General features: G+C 44.2%; 1 protein-coding gene and 1 non-coding gene across 2 annotated transcripts; both read right to left on the bottom strand.

Moving 5' to 3' along the window:
• Window positions 1–271: 271 nt before the first annotated feature.
• On the bottom strand, window positions 272–345 carry TRNAV-CAC (transfer RNA valine (anticodon CAC)). The gene has a single exon. It is a non-coding gene; the product is annotated as a tRNA-Val (tRNA).
• Window positions 346–1,434: 1,089 nt separating this feature from the next.
• Window positions 1,435–2,527, bottom strand: LOC123131313 (germin-like protein 1-1). The gene is made up of 2 exons (XM_044551011.1): window positions 2,232–2,527; window positions 1,435–2,127 (listed from the first exon to the last, which is right to left on the bottom strand). Exons 1-2 carry the CDS (start codon window positions 2,350–2,352, stop codon window positions 1,598–1,600), a joined length of 651 nt encoding a protein of 216 aa, XP_044406946.1. The 5' UTR covers window positions 2,353–2,527; the 3' UTR covers window positions 1,435–1,597.
• Between the last annotated feature and the right edge of the window lie 14,982 nt (window positions 2,528–17,509).

Below are 17,509 nucleotides of genomic sequence, written 5' to 3'. Positions count from 1 at the left end.
CAGCATAGCCCACCAGCCTGTTTCATCTCATTGTTATTAGTCAGTAGGATTGCCGCCAATACATCAATTATACACAGGTAAACAAAGAGGAGCAACAGCTCACTGACGGCCAGCCGTGGCCTGTGAAGCTCTGACGAGGTCGACGCCTCAATCTTCCTGCTAAGCATCACCCTAGACGACGACTGACACTCGCGGGTAACAGCGGACAAGGAAGAATTCATCTTGAGAGATTGCAAAAACAAAAAATCATGGACAAAAAAAGAAAAAAAAATGTCTGAGCCCAGGTTCGAACTGGGGACCTTTAGTGTGTGAGACTAACGTGATAACCAACTACACCATCCAGACAATTTGTTTTATTCCTGTCGACTAGTTTATCTAAAGTTGGTACTCCCTTCATCCCAAAATTCTTGTCTTAGATTTGTCTAAATCCAGATGTATCAAGTCGCATTTTAATATTAGATACATCCGTATCTAGATAAATGTAAGACAAAAATTTTGGGACGGAGGGAGTAGATATTACCTGAAGAAAACGTATGAAGACATTCAACTGGATTATATATGGGCCTCGTTTAGTGCTGTTAGGGCCGCTCGTTAGGCGCCTTGCAGACTGCTATCACCTGTAATGTGATTTCCCTCAGACTTTGTATGAACGCTGTCCTATAAGGTAGCTCTTGAGCTAGCTAGCTTAGCAAAATTCAGTATCCCTTCTGTTCGGTTGGATGAACCCCCCGATGGCATTGTCTCTGCTTGTTCATGATGTAACTTTGATCACCAATGAATAAAAGGGGTGTTTTGGTGTAAAAAAATAGACGACAAAACTCCGACTTGAAAAAAAAACGATGGCAAAACTCAAGAATGGCCTTATTATATTGTTTAGGGCATTCATGATAGGTAAGCAACAAATGCAAGTAAGATTGTATATATATTTTTATTTCAAAATTTGGGCAAAAAACTGAAATGTTGCCCGACGTTGGGCGCACTGGTAGGTGGGACACAAGTAGACTTTTGGTGTCCGTCGGGCGATCTAAACGAACAAGACACATAGGAGTATATATTATGTGTCCATTTAGGTCGATCTATGGGAGTTGCCCTTAGTCCTTACAACAAATATCTCTACTCTTATAAAAAATAGAGTTGGTGATGATGGTGTGCCTGTCATCCTGCAATATAGGCCGTCCGATTTATATCTGACGGATAGGAAAGAAACTATGGCGATTTTGTAAAAAGATACCCACACATCTCTCCACATTTGCAAATAAGGTCTTCCCTTGTTCATCATTTTCTCTCACAAAAAACTACTCATACAAATGCATCTTGATGTCACATGCAACGTACGAGAATCTTGCTAGTAGATGACAAAACTACGGGTTTATAGATTTGTTGACATTTTTAAAACGATGATGTATACCACATCAATGTAACATACACCGCGCGGAACAAAAACACGTTTTATTATTTCAAAGACAAACAAACGTAACATACACGTGAACAAATCAACTACACGGCATGCTACATCAATTTATTCAGTAACGAACACACTGAACAGGTGATTCTTTTCTTCCGAAACGGATGGAGAGTTGCCGACGGCAGAGGCTCCCTACTTGAACCTGGCCTTGACGGCGTCGATGTCTTCGTTATCAACCCGGAAGGCCTTGGCCAGCACGTCGGTTGGCACTGGTGGTGTGGCAGCGAAGAGTGTGGTGGCGATGGCTTGTGTGCCCTGGAGCTGGCTGTTGAAGGCGGCGATGACGGAGGCGGGGCCATGTCCCCTGTTCTGCTGGAAGTGCACGAGGCCACGCGGGAAGACGAACACCTCTCCGACGGTGACGAACCTAGTGAAGAGCTTGTTGGCGGTGGTGATGAAGCCCACCTCGAGGGTTCCCTTGGTGACGAAGATGATCTCGGTGGCGCGCGGGTGGGTGTGCGGCGGGTTCTGCCCTCCGACCGCGTAGTCGATGCGGGCCATGGACACACCGAGCGTGTTCACCCCGGGGAATGACTGCACGTTCGCCGCGGTGACGATGGAACCAGCCGGGTTGTTGGTGTTGCCGGCCTTCTTGAGTCCGGCGAAGAAGAAGTCGTCCGCCGTGATGTTCGCCTTGCACGGGAAGCCGTTGATCTTGATCGCTGCCACAAAGCATTTGGACGAACACACCGCGTCAGCAACAAGCCAACAACCAGGACACCAGGATGCAAAGAAGAAGTACACATAATTTCGCAGGATGACTCACGGGATGCCAGGTCGGCGACGCAGACGTCCTGAAGCATGTCGGGGTCGCCGGCGAGGGAGGGGGCGGCGAGCATGAAGAGGACGGTGCAGGCCGCTAGGACGGAAAGCTGAAGCCTCGCCATGGTTGATTGCTCAATGCTTGCTTGCTACGAGCTTGGTGGTATAGCTTGGGTCTGGAAATAGCAGAGGTAGGAGGTGGTACTTGTAGGCAAGGTGATTCGTGTGTGGAACTATGGATGGCATCGCCATCTCAAGGTCAAACAGGGGTAGGCTGCGACGAGGCGACAGGGTCGGATGGCGAGGGAGAAGCAAGCATACGATTCCATTAATTTGGAGCCAATGGAGATATACTAGTTGTTTACCCGCTGCATGGAGGCTTCCTGCTGCTACTCTGAATCAGATCCATGGTCCAATCCATTCGGTGTCACGCTATGAGACACGAGGAAACAACAACCCCATTTTCGCGGGTCTCTTGCCACGAACAATGCACGATTGCACATGCATGGCGACGGGTGTATCGAGTAGTTGCACATGCTAGTTCCGGGTCCCTCCCTCCCGATTTATTAGGCCCCTTATATTTAGGTCGAAGTTTGACTATCTATTTGACTAATATAAAATATAAAATATATGCTACAAAAAGTATATTTTTGGATTTGTATTTGAAAGAGGTTTCCGGTAGTATAGCATTCGTGACATATAGTTTACATTTGTTTAGTTAAATCTTTGATCAAATTTTAGCCCAAAATAAAAGAAGGTCTAATAAATCTGGACAGCGGTAATACCGTTAGACCTCATGGTGATTGACCAATACATACATACCCCCTGCCTAATTGATGGCAAGCTGTCCCAGCCAGTAATCAATTCCACTTGCATCAAAGAGGAGCCATTCTGGTCAATAACTCCATCCAGATTTTATTCCGGAAGAGGAGAGGAGAAGGATGCCTTCTGACTTTTTTGCTTGCGAGGCTGAGCTGGAACAGCTCTCGTAGTACTTACTTAATTGTCAGGGCTACTTAGGCCTCTTTTGGTTCATAGGATAGGATTATTATAGGAATAGGAATTTTGTAGAAAATGAGATGACATGTATCTCAAATCCTATGAGTAGGAATAGGAAACAAAATGTCATTTGGTTGACACCAAAGAAATTTTTTCATTGAGTCTAGGCTCTTTTTTATTTTCCTATGAAATGTGGAGGATAGGAACCAATCCTATGTAGAAATAGGAATTCATTCCTATAAATCAAAGGACTCTAAAGGAAAAAATCCTATAAGAATCCTATCCTCTAGAATTCCTATGAAATTCCTGTAAACCAAAGGAGGCCTTACATAATTGTTAGTGGAAATCATGGTGCCCAACCCCATGCCCTATCGGAGACTTTTGTTTCTTTTGGGAATAATTTTTCCGTGGGCTAAACAGAGCACTCAGCCACTCACCATATTTTCAAATATAGCGGACAAAGCAGCGAGGGCGAGGCGAGACTTATGCCAAAGAATCTGATGTTGTTCATGGTAGTTAGAGCATCTACAACCAAAACCCGCGAACATGCGCGGACAGTGACCGGACTGATCTTAAATTTTACCATTTGCAACCATATACCTTATTTTTAAAATAGTTATTACATGGAGGGCCATGCACGACGATCACGTCCGTCTTGGGCCGACGAGGCTGTCAAAACACACCAAAAATTGCTCATACTTAAAATGCAGACATGCAGTAACATCAGAGGTGAGTGTTACGTTGATCTCCTCCGTGTGGGTCCAACGGCCCATCGGGCTCTTAGATCCGCGCCATGGTCGGGGGCGCCCAGCCCAGTATGGCTGGCGGGCCCCTGTCACACTGCGCCATATAAAGAGGTGGGGGCCGGCGGCTCGCATGATGAGGTTCGTCGCAAGCCGCACACCAACCGACAATCCCTTCCGATCTAGGGTTTCCGCAGTAGTGACGGGAAGCACCGCCACCACCTCGCCCACTCTTTGCCATCACCGACTGCTACTTCACTATGACCGTCTCTGGCTCGAGCTCGTCAGCTAAAGGAGAAGGAGGCTTTCACTTGATGAGTTGTCTAAAAGATGTTCCGACACTCAGAGGTGACAATTACACTGAGTGGAGGAAGAAAGTAGAACTGGCATTTGTCTGTGCTGAGCAGGACTGGGTTGTGGACACTCCACAGCCGGTCAAGCCTAAAGAGCCAGTAAGAGCGGCAACTGATGATGATGCTGCATGGGATAAAAAGAAGGGGGGGGGGTTATGCTACTTTGGAGATGTCATACTCCATAGAAAATCAGAAGTGGGTCAATGCAAACGAAAAGTGCATGGCATGCATAAAGAATACAATTGAGAGCACCATTGTGGGCTCCATTGCAGAGTGCACTTCCGTAGGGGAGTTGCTTACAAAGATAAAGAGCCAGTTCACTGGCTCTTCAAAGATATATGCCACCCAGGTGTTAAAGTAACTGGTGACAGAACACTACACAGATAGTAGTCATGGGATAAGAGAGCACATCCTCAAGATGAGCAATATGGTAGCAAAGCTCAAGCCCATGGATGAGGATCTGGAGATCAAACCAAAGCTCCTAGTTCATCTAGTCATGGCTTCACTGCCAAAGGAGTTTGAAACTTTTGTTGTGAACTACAATATGTCACCTGGAACATGGGACATTGAAAAGACAATAGCAATGTGTGTCCAAGAAGAGGACAGACTCAAAGCCTCACATGGTGGTTCACTCAACTATGTGAAGGATCAGAAGAAAAAGAATTACAAGCAGAACAGCAAAAGTTCCCCCTCAAAGCCACATGGTAAAGCTCCCTGTCAGCATCAACAGAAGCCTTTCCCAGTGAACAAAGACATGTGTCTCCACTGTAAGAAGACTGGGCATTACAAGGTCGACTGCCCTGATTGGCTAAAGTCAATCGTGGCAAAAAGAGGTAATAATATAGTTTCATTTGTAAATGAATCCTTGTATACATCCTTTTCAAAATCCACTTGGTGGATTGACTCAGGAGCAACTGTTCATGTTGCAAATTATTTACAGGGATTCCATTCGACGCGGACTATGCTAGGAAGCGAAAGACGCATTGAAGTGGCAAACGGAGTTGAAGCAGAAGTTGAAGCTGTCGGTGACATCTCCTTGGAGTTAGCTGATGGATTCAATCTTCTACTTAGAGATGTTTTATTTGTTCGATCATGTCATAGAAACTTAATAAGTGTTTCTTGTTTGGACAAAGATAATTATGAATGTTATTTTGGACATGGCAAGTGTGCCATATGGTTAAATAATGCTTATGTGGGTGATGTTGTACTACACGATGAGCTTTATTTCTTATCACTTCGTGAAAAAGTTTATTCTGTATGCAATGTGAAAGAACATGTTTCCGCGTCGAATAAAGAACGAAAGAAAAGAAAGAGAGCATTCGACTCATCGAAATTATGGCACTGTCGCTTGGGCCATATTTCCAAGGGGAGAATAGAAAGATTAGTCAAAAGTGAAATTCTTTCTCCGTTAGAATTCTCAGACTTAGAACACTGCATAGATTGCATTAAAGGAAAGTATATAAAACAAATCAAAAAGGGTGCAATCTATAGCACAAGCATACTAGAAATCAACCACACTGACATTTGCGGACCATTTCCGGTGAAAAGTGTGGATGGATATGACTCGTTCGTAACATTCACAGATGGTTACTCTCGCTATGGTTATATATATCCAATCGAAGAACGATCGAAAGCATTGGATAAATTTAAAATATTCAAAGATGAGGTTGAAAAATAGCATTATAAAAGAATAAAGATAGTAAGGTCCGACCGTGAGGGGGAGTACTACGGTCAGTACACTCCATATGGCCAAGTTCCTGGACCTTTTGCAAAGTTCTTGCAGGAGACTGGCATAGTAGCCCAGTATTCAATGCCGGGCGAGCCTCAGCAAAATGGAGTAGCTGAAAGACGCAACCGTACACTTATGGATATGGTGCGTAGTATGTCTCCAACGTATCTATAATTTTTTATTGTTCCATGCTATTATATTATCTGTTTTGGATGTTTAATGGGCTTTAATATGCTCTTTTATAATATTTTTGGGACTAACCTATTAACCGGAGGCCCAGTGCCGGTTTTTGTTTTTTGCCTATTTCAGTGTTTCATAGAAAAGGAATATCAAACGGAATGAAACCTTCACGAGGATCTTTCTTGGAACAGACGCAAACCAGGAGACTTGGAGTAGAAGTCTGAAACTCCGTGAAGCTTCCATGAGATAGGAGGGCACGCCCACGGGGGTAGGCACGCCCCACCCTTGTGTGCCCCACGGAGCTCCATTGACGTACTTCTTTCGGCTATATATACTCTTATACCCTAAAAACATCAGGGGAGCCACGAAACCACTTTTCCACCGTTGCAACCTTCTGTACCCGTGAGATCCCATCTGGGGCCTTTTCCGGCGATCTGCCAGAGGGGGATTCGATCACGGAGGGCTTCTACATCAACACCATAGCCTCCCCGATGATGTGTGAGTAGTTTACCACAGACCTTCGGATCCATAGTTATTAGCTAGATGGCTTCTTCTCTCTCTTTGGTTCTCAATACAAAGTTCTCCTCGATGTTCTTGGAGATCTATTCGATGTAATACCTTTTTGCGATGTGTTTGCCGAGATCCGATGAATTGTGGATTTATGATCAAGTTTATCTATGAATAATATTTGGTTCTTCTCCGAATTCTTATATGCATGATTTGATATCTTTGCAAGTCTCTTTGAATTATCGGTTTAGTTTGGCCTACTAGATTGATCTTTCTTGCAATAGGAGAAGTGCTTAGCTTTGGGTTCGATCTTCCGGTGTCCTTTTCCAGTGACAGTAGGGGCAGTAAGGCACGTATTGTATTGTTGCCATCGAGGGTACAAAGATGGGGTTTATATCATATTTCTTAAGTTTATCCCTCTACATCATGTCATCTCACCTAAAGAGTACTTTGTTCTTATGAACTTAATACTCTAGATGCATGCTGGATAGTGGTAGATGTGTGGTGTAATAGTAGTAGATGCAGAATCGTTTCGGTCTACTTAACACGGACATGATGCCTATGTTCATAACCATTGCCTATATATTCTCATAACTATGCGCTCTTCTATCAATTGCTCGGCAGTAATTTGTTCACCCACCGTAATACTTGCTATCATGAGAGAAGCCACTAGTGAAACCTATGGCCCCCGGGTCTAGTTCTTATTATATTGCATCTCTTTTATTATTGCATCTCGGTTACTATTTTGCAATCTTTACTTTCCAATCTATACAACAAAAATACCAAAAATATTTATCTTACTATCTTTATCAGATCTCACTTTCGCAAGTGATCATGAAGGGATTGACAACCCTTTATCGTGTTGGTTGCGAGGTTCTTGGTTGTTTGTGCATGTACTAGGTGACTTGTGTGTTATCTCCTACTGGATTGATACCCGCTTGGCCATGCCGCCAAATCCGATCCAAAATCGAGCAAAATCTTATTCATCCACATTATTTTACTAATTTTTATTCGTAGGAGAAGGAAAAACCAACGCATGCTCAAGAGGTAGCAGTGCGCAGCATGATGAGTTATTCCAACTTGCCATTGAGATTATGGATGGAGGCGATTAAAACCGCCATTCACATTCTCAATAGAGTACCAAGCAAGTCAGTGCGCAAAACACCGTACGAGCTATGGACAGGAAGGGTGCCCTCCCTACAACAATTCAGGGTGTGGGGTGCCCTGCTGAGGCCACAATGTTTAATCCAAACATTGCAAAGTTAGACAGTGAGTTTCCACTTCATTGGCTATCCAGACAGATCAAAGGGTTTTCGTTTCTACTGCTCAGACAGATATACAAAGTTTGTAAAAACAAGACATGCAATCTTCTTAAAGGACGAAATGATGAGGGGGGGGGGGCTTGGTAGCTCGGAAAATTGATCTTGAGAAGAAGAGGGTGCATGCACCTAATCCGATGATTCAGGAGCCATTTTTCTCACTACCACTTGCAGCTCCACCGATGACAACTATGGGGGTAGACCCGGAACATGTCCGTCAGGAGCCGACTGAACCCATTGTTGATCATGAAAGGGAGGTGCAACAACAAATTTTAGAAGAAGGGCCAGAAGTTGAGGCACAGAATGTGCCAGAAACTGAGGCCCTTAGAAGGTCTACAAGACACAAAAAGTCAGCTATTTCTATTGATTATAAAGTTTATAACACGGAGATAGTTCATACAGAAAATATCCCACCTCATATGAAGAAGCCATGAGAATCCCTCATTCATTGAAGTGGATGAGGGCAATGGAAGACAAGATGAAATCGATGAGTTCCAAATATGTTTGGGACTTAGAGGAAATTCCTAAAGGAGCCAAGACAGTAGGCTGCAAATGGGTGTATAAAACTAAGTATGACTCTAAAGGGGATGTAGAAAAGTATAAAGCAAGACTTGTGGCAAAAGGATTTACACAAAGAGAAGGGATAGATTACAATGAGACATTTTCTCCAGTCTCATGTAAGGATTCCTTCAGAATCATAATGGCATTAGTTGCTCATTTTCATTTAGAGTTATATCAAATGGATGTAAAGACGCATTTCCCAACGGGGATTTAGAAAAAAATGTCTATATGAAACAACCCAAGGGTTTTATCATGGAAGGCAAGGAAAATATGGGATGCCGCCTGAAGAAATCCATTTATGGATTAAAGCAAGCCTCTAGAAAGTGGTATCTAAAGTTCAATCAAACGATTTAAAGTTTTGGATTCAAAGAAAATAGTGAGGATAACTGCATTTATGCAAAGTTTAAAAATGTGGATGATATCCTGCTTGCTAGCAGTGATGTTAGTCTACTACAAGAAACAAAGAAGTTCTTATCCTCAAATTTTAACATAACGGATCTTGGTGAAGCATCATATGTTTTGGGCATAGAAATTCACCGAGATAGGAACAATGGAGTCTTAGAACTATCGCAGAAAGCATATTTAGAAAAGGTTCTTAAAAAGTATAATATGCATGCGAGTAAAGCCACACCTGCTCCAATAGTCAAGGGCGATAGTTTTGGGAAATTCCAATGTCCCAAGAACCGGTACGAGATCGATCAAATGAAAGCAGTAGCATATGCTTCGGCAGTTGGCAGCTTACAGTATGCACAAGTGTGCACTCGCCCTGACTTAGCCTTTATCATCGGGGTACTCGGTAAATATCAAGAGAATCCAGGCATAGAGCACTAGAAGATGGTAAAGAAAGCATTACGTTATGCACAAGACACGAAGGACTACATGCTAATATACAGGAGAAGTGATTCCCTAGAGATAAAAGGGTATTCAGACGCAGATTTTGCGGGGGACAAAGATGATAGAAAATCCATGTGAGGGTATGTATTCACTCTCGCTGGGGGAGCTATTTCGTGGAAAAGCTCCAAACAGTCGATAGTTGCATCATCCATGATGTATGCAGAATTCATAGCATGCTTCGAAGCCACGGGGCAGGCGATATGGCTAAAAAAATTTGTACCCGACTTGAAAGTGGTAGATTGTATTCACAAACCACTAAAGATGTACTGTGACAACCAGCCTGCAGTATTCTATGCTCACAACAACAAATCGAGTAATGCTGCCAAAACAATAGAGATAAGGTATTATGTTGTGAAATAAAATCCAGGATCAAACTATAAGTCTCGAGCATATAAGGGCAAAAGATATGCTTGCGGATCCGCTAAAGAAAGGCTTACCATCCAATGTGTTCAAGGAACACTTAGCCGACATGGGTTTAAGGGAAAGCCTTATGATTCCTGGATAGGCCCAAAAAGGAACAAAATTTGTTTCTGAACAAAATGTATGTTGTAGCTGTATGATTCTATCGGCAATTAAGCTGTGACGACGAAACATGCTCTATGTACCAATATGTGACGAAACAAATAAACTAGAAAGTATAAGGTTAAAAGTAAAGTTGAGATCAAGGGGGAGAATGTTAGGTTGATCTCCTCCGTGTGGGTCCAACGATCCATCGGGCCCTTAGATCCGCGCCCTGATCGGGGGCGCCCAACCCACTATGTTTGGTGGTCCCCTGTCACATTGCGCCATATAAAGAGGTGGGGACCGGCGGCTCGCAAGATGAGGTTCGTCGCAAGCCGCACACCCCACCGACAATCCCTTCCGATCTAGGGTTTCCGCAGTAGTGACGGGAAGCACCGCCACCACCTCGCCCACTCTCCGCCATCACCAGCCGCTACTTCACCATGGCCAGCTCTGGCTCGAGCTCGTCAGCCAAAGGAGAAGGTAGGACCGTCGGGATCCCTAACCCTAACCGATCCAGTGATCTAACACCGAGGACACTTCTACACGGTCTGATCTTGGCAGGTCAGGTCGGCTATAGTTCTATGGAAGTTGAATCAGATTGTCTCCTTTTCTTTTTGAGTATTGAATCAGACTGTCTCGAGGCGGTGGAAGTGATGAAGCAAGTAGGTAATTCTATAGGCCCCGCTGCAGCCATCTTCGAAGAGTGCATGTTCTTATCTCACAACTTCAGTTTTGTTTCTTTCATTCATTGCCCTAGGGAAGCTAATAGCGCTGATGACAACCTTCCTAATTTTGTGATGGATCCTTGAACTATTGTTTGGAATGGGGAGTCACCTTCTTTTTTGGCTAATGTATTACTAGCAAACGATGTATTCGTTATGCATAGTTTAGTATAAACACCATAAAGGCTTTATTAAAAAAAGACAACAAAACGTCAGTTAAAAAAGAGACACGTAACTCAAGAATGGCCCATGTTTAGGGCATTCATAAGAGGTAAGCAACAAAGGCAAATAAAGATTGTAGTATTTCGTACCATACCATATGAGAGCCAGAAAGAAAGACTTTTTTGAAAGGAAAAGACTTTATTCCTCAAATAATGGACATGTATTTTACAATAAGGAGAAGAGCGAATGGGCTAAGCCGGTTACGGGAAGGACGCATGTCGAGAGATGGCAAAATAAAATTAGACATCTACCACAATTTCTGAGAGGTTGGGCCAGAAATGAGAGTGGCATTTACAAACAGGAAAAGGAGCGTCTTACTCAACTGATTGAGGCACTAGACTTAAAGGCTGAAGCCACTCTCCTTTCTGTTAAGGAGCATCGAACCAAGTCCGAGGCTGAGCAAGGTCTACGTGCTCTCCTGAGAGAGGAGGAGCTTAAGTGGGCGTTGCGTGCGAAAACGCTAAAGGTTGTCCAAGGGGACGACAATACGCAATTTTTCCATATGGTTGCAAATGGTAAACATAAGAAGAAGAAAATCATACAACTTGAACAGGATGAGGGGACAATAATGGGACATGAAAATATGAAATCGTATATCTCTAATTATTATAAAAACTTTTTGGACCCCCGAATATATCCACGGTGTCTCTTGATGAGTCTGTGATTGATGATATACCTCAATTACAGGCAGCAGAGAACGATGTTCTCTCTACACCGTTTACTGAAAAAGAGGTTCATCAGGCCATAACCCAAATGAAGCCGAATAAAGCACCGGGACCAGATGGGTTTCCGGCTGAATTCTATAAGAAATGTTGGCATATTATTAAATATGATTTTATGCCTATGTTTCAAGATTTTTTCAACGGCCATTTGGAGTTGTTCCACCTCAACTTTGGTACGATAATGTTGCTACCTAAGAAAAATGAGATTGTTCGGATCGAACAATTCCGGCCCATTTGTCTGCTAAATGTGAGTTTCAAGATTTTCACAAAGGTGGGCACCAATAGACTGACACAAATTGCTCACTCAGTGGTTCAACCAAGCCAGACAACATTTATGCCCGGACGCCATATACTCGAACGGGTGGTCGTCCAACATGAAACGCTTCATGAGATTCACTCGAAGAAACTGGATGGGGTTATCTTCAAAGTGGATTTCGAGAAGGCCTATGATAAAGTAAAATGACCTTTTTCAGCAGGAAATGCGCATGAAGGGTTTTAGTGAAACCTGGAGGAACTAAGTGGATACTCAAGTCCAGAAGGATAGTGTTGGAATTAAGGTGAACGATGATATCGATCACTATTTTCAGACGCATAAGGGGTTGAGACAAGGGGATTCCATGTCACCTCTTCTGTTCAATATTGTGGCCCATATGTTGGCCGTCATTATTGGCAGGGACAAGCAGCACGGCCATGTAGAGGTTCTAGTTCCTCATCTAGTTGATGGAGGGGTGTCCATTCTACAATATGTTGATGACACTATTCTATTCATGGAGCATGACATGGCTAAAGCACATAACATGAAACTTATCTTGTGTCTATTTGAACAATTGTCTGGCTTAAAAATTAATTTTCATAAGAGAGAGGTGTTTTGTTTTGGGAAGGCCAAAGACGAAGAACACACTTACAGAAAATTGTTCGGATGTGAATTTGGTGCTTTACCATTTAGTTACTTGGTAATCCAGATTCATCATCGTAAGTTATCCAACAAATAGTGAAAATGTATTGAAGAACAAATTGAAAAAAAAAACTCAGCTGCTGGAAGGGCAAGCTGATGTCATATGGAGCTCGGCTAGTTTTGATCAACTCCGTACTGACTAGTATGTCGATGTTTCTACTTTCGTTTTTCGAAATTCTGAAAGGGGTCCGAAGGCGACTTGATTTCTGTAGATCCCATTTCTTTTGGCAGTCTGATGAGGCCAAGAGGAAATACTGTCTCACGCGATGGGATATCCTTTGCCGACCTAAAGACCAAGGGGGTCTCGGTATTGAGAACTTAGAAATTAATAATAAATGCCTTATGAGCAAATGGTTGTACAGGTTAGAGAAAAAGACAGAGGGCATGCGGTCTCAAATCCCGCACAATAAGTATTTGCACTCGAAAACACTAGCCCGGGTTACCATGAGACCGACTGACTCGCCGTTCTGGAAGGGACTTATGAGTATGAAGGACATGTTGTTTCGTAGGGTCAAATTCTTGATAGGCAACGGTATGTCAACAAGATTTTGGGAGAATACATGGTTAGGAGTGACACCTCTAGCCATACAATATCCAACCCTCTATAATATTGTGCAATGTAAGAAGGATTACGTAGGCATCGTCCTTCAAACTATTCCCTTGAACATCCAGTTCATATGTGCGTTAGTAGGTGAGAGATGGATCACCTGGATGCACTTGGTTCGGAGATTGATAGATGTTCAACTCTCCAACCTACCGGACTGAACACAATGGAAGTTAACTAAAAATGGGATGTTTACGGTGAAATCTTTTTATACGGATTTGATTAATTCTGGCCCCCTCTCAAGGTCACTACACATATGAAAGGTTAAGTGTGATAGCCTGGCTTATTACGGATGATAGACCACTCATATCATTAAGGAATTCCTTCTTTTCCGGGAGCCCATTCGGACAGAACTCCAAAGTTAAGCGTGCTCAGCTTGGAGTAGTGTCAGGATGGGTGACCGACCGGGAAGTTGCCCCCGGGTGCGCACGAGTGAGGACAAAGTATGCAGAAAAGACTAGTATTGATCTGTGGGGCCAGTCTAGATCCCGCCAGGAGTAACGACCACCGGCGGGTGTGTCCGGGGCGTTACAAGTTGGTATCAGAGCCTTCCCCGACCTTAGGAGCCCCCACTAATTGATCATTTATTAGCAGCCATTGTTGAGTCTAGAAAAATGTTTTGAGTCATTTAGGAATTATATATCGGAGTGTTTAGGAATTCTTTTTACTCCCCAGTCTCTTCATCGCTCTGGTAAGGCATCCTAACGTAGAGTTTTGACTCTTCTCTTCTCAAATTTCACTAAATTTTTTTTAAGATCACGCGGGTATCTTAGAATCGTTCCGATGGATTTGTGACGAGAACATTGTTCTTGGTGCCTCCTGTCATTTAGGGGTTGTGGCAGTGTCCCGGGGAGTTGAGCTCCGAGGTGTTGTCGTCACAATTTTATCATTGCAGTTCTACAATACCTGAGTTTAGTACGCCGACATCGAAAATCTCTTTTATGCAGTTGTTGGTGAGATAACCTCGACGCCACCCAGTACTAGGGCAGGAGTTCGGGAGTATTGCCATAACTTGTATAACGGATGCTTTTCGAAGGTTGAGGTAGATGGTTTCCGAAGTTTTCTCGGTTATGTGTTGAAGGATGGATACAGCTGGATGTAGGATTTGCTAGATTTGGGTGAGATATTATGCTTCCCCTGTATCCCCAACACCTGATTGCATAACCGGAAAGGTTCGGGAGTTTCATAGGTGGGAATTCTTGTAGCTCTAGCTCTTCTTCCATGGATATTTGGTTTGAGATTGGGATTTCTTACCGAGTATTCGTTCTTGTTCCGTACCTTGTTGATTTATTCCTCTACCTAAATTCTAAGTGGCTTCTCAATTTATGGATATGTGACCATTTCAAGTGGAATGCATTCGTTCTTATGTTCGGATGTGAAGACTATATGTTGCAATTTCAACCTGCTTGATTCAGCTTCATTTTATCTGTCAATGTGCTAACGGAGGTCACCCTCTTCAGGATGGCTCCCTCTAAGAGCAGCAATCAGAATCAGAATCAGGATCCGCCACCACCTCCCCCTCCTCCAGAGGCATGGCAAGCTGTGATGGCTGCTACCAATGCAAACACGCAGTTGATCATGCAAATTCTTCAAGAGCGCAATCAAGCGAACCAAGGCAACCAAGGCAACAATCAGAATCACTTTGCTACACTCAACCAGTTCCTTGCTAACCAGACAAAGACCTTCAGCAATTGTGTTGAGGCAACTGATGCTGACGATTGGCTCGTGGACTTATGCAAGCATTTCGAGTGCAGTAACGTCAGGCCTGAGGACTTTGTCAAGTTCGTTTCCTTCCAACTCAAAGACCAAGCTGCAGAATGGTTCCAGCAGTACAAAGATTCCAGAGGAGGCCGTGTGATTACCTGGGATGAATTCCGTCAAGACTTCAAAGCTCATCATATTCCTCAGAGCATGGTTGAAAGCAAGCGTGAGAAATTCCGCAACCTGAAGCAAGGCTCTTTGTCTGTCAATGACTACAACAAGTTGTTTCAGAAGCTCGCCCGCTTTGCTAAGCAGGACGTCCCTGACGAGAAGAGCATGATATATCAGTTCAGGTGTAACGCCCTCGATGCGGCTATATCTCCCACGTGTTGAAGCACGACTTAGAGGCATAACCGCATTGAAAGCAATGTCGCAAGTGAGGTAATCTTCACACAACCCATGTAATACATAAGGAAAAAGGGATACATAGTTGGCTTACAATCGCCACTTCACACAATACATGAATAAAGCATTACAACATCCAAATACAATCAAGGTCCGACTACGGAACCAAAATAAAAGAAGTGTTGGGGAACATTGCAGAAAACAAAAATTTTCCTACGGTTTCACCAAGATCCATCTAGGAGTTCATCTAGCAACGAGTGATCGGATTGCATCTACATACCTTTGTAGATCACACGCGGAAGCGTTCAAAGAACGGGGATGAGGAAGGTGTACTCGACGTGATCCAAATCACCGGAGATCCTAGCGCCGAACGGACGGCACCTCCGCGTTCAACACACGTACGGTCAGCGTAACGTCTCCTTCTTCTTGATCCAGCAAGGGGGAAGGAGAGGTTGAGGGAGATGGCTCCAGCAGCAGCACGACGGCGTGGTGGTGATGGAGCTGCAGTACTCCGGCAGGGCTTCGCCAAGCACTATGGAGGAGGAGGAGGTGTTGGAGAGGGAGAGGGAGGCACCAAAGGCAAGGGTGAGCAGTCCTCCATCTCCCCACTATATATAGGAGGGCCAAGGGGGGTGCCGGCCCTAGGAGATCTAATCTCCTAGGGGGGTGCGGCCAAGGGGAGGAATCCCTCCTCCCCAAGGCACCTAGGAGGTGCCTTCCCCTCCTAGGACTCTTCCTTTAGGGTTTCCCCACCCTAGGCGCATGGTCCCTAGGGGAAGTGGCGCCCCAGCCCACTTTGGGCTGGATCCCTTCCCTCTTCAGCCCATGGGGCCCTCCGGGATAGGTGGCCCCACCCGGTGGACCCCCGGGACCATTTCGGTGGTCCCGGTACAATACCGGTGACCCCGAAACTTGTCCCGATGGCCGAAATAGCACTTCATATATATAATTCTTTACCTCCGGACCATTCCGGAACACCTCGTGACGTCCGGGATCTCATCCGGGACTCCGAACAACATTCGGATTACTGCATATACATATCCCTGCAACCCTAGCGTCACCGAAACTTAAGTGTGTGGACCCTACGGGTTCGGGAGACATGTAGACATGACCGAGATCATTCTCCGGTCAATAACCAACAGCGGGATCTGGATACCCATGTTGGCTCCCACATGCTCCTTGATGATCTCATTGGATGAACCACGATGTCGAGGATTCAATCAACCCCGTATACAATTCCCTTTGTCAATCGGTATGTTACTTGCCCGAGATCCGATCGTCGGTATCCCAATACCTCGTTCAATCTCGTTACCGGCAAGTCACTTTACTCGTACTGTAATGCATGATCCCGTGACCAGACACTTGGTCACTTTGAGCTCATTATGATGATGCATTACCGAGTGGGCCCAGTGATACCTCTCCGTCATACGGAGTGACAAATCTCAGTCTTGATCCGTGTCAACCCAACAGACACTTTCGGAGATACCCGTAGTATACCTTTATAGTCACCCAGTTACATTGTGATGTTTGGTACACCCAAAGCACTCCTACGGTATCCGGGAGTTACACGATCTCATGGTCTAAGGAAAGGATATTTGACATTGGAAAACTCTAGCAAACAAACTATACGATCTTATGCTATGTTTAGGATTGGGTCTTGTCCATCACATCATTCTCCTAATGATGTGACCTCGTTATCAATGACATCCAATGTCCATAGTCAGGAAACCATGACTATCTGTTGATCAACGAGCTAGTCAACTAGAGGCTTACCAGGGACATGTTGGTGTCTATTATTCACACATGTATTACGATTTCCGGATACACTATTATAGCATGAATAAAGACAATTATCATGAACAAGGAAATATAATAATAATGCTTTTATTATTGCCTCTAGGGCATATTTCCAACAGTCTCCCACTTGCACTAGAGTCAATAATCTAGTTACATTGTGATGAATCGAACACCCATGGAATTCTGGTGTTGATCATGTTTTGCTCTAGGGAGAGGTTTAGTCAACGGATCTGCTACATTCAGGTCCGTGTGCACTTTACAAATATCTATGTCTCCATCTTGAACATTTTCACGAATGGAGTTGAAGCGATGCTCGATGTGCCTTGTCTTCTTGTGAAACCTGGGCTCCTTGGCAAGAGCAATAG

This window comes from Triticum aestivum, chromosome 6A (assembly GCF_018294505.1).
Source record: "Triticum aestivum cultivar Chinese Spring chromosome 6A, IWGSC CS RefSeq v2.1, whole genome shotgun sequence".
Lineage (NCBI taxonomy): Eukaryota > Viridiplantae > Streptophyta > Magnoliopsida > Poales > Poaceae > Triticum > Triticum aestivum.
This window is presented reverse-complemented; position numbering and strand designations above follow the sequence as displayed.

Coding starts and splice junctions, on each gene's coding strand:
- LOC123131313 (XM_044551011.1), bottom strand. CDS start 2,352: ATGGCGAGGCTTCAGCTTTCCGTCCTAGCGGCCTGCACCGTCCTCTTC. Junction 2,128..2,231: donor CGTCGCCGACCTGGCATCCC/GTGAGTCATCCT, acceptor GCTTTGTGGCAG/CGATCAAGATCAACGGCTTC.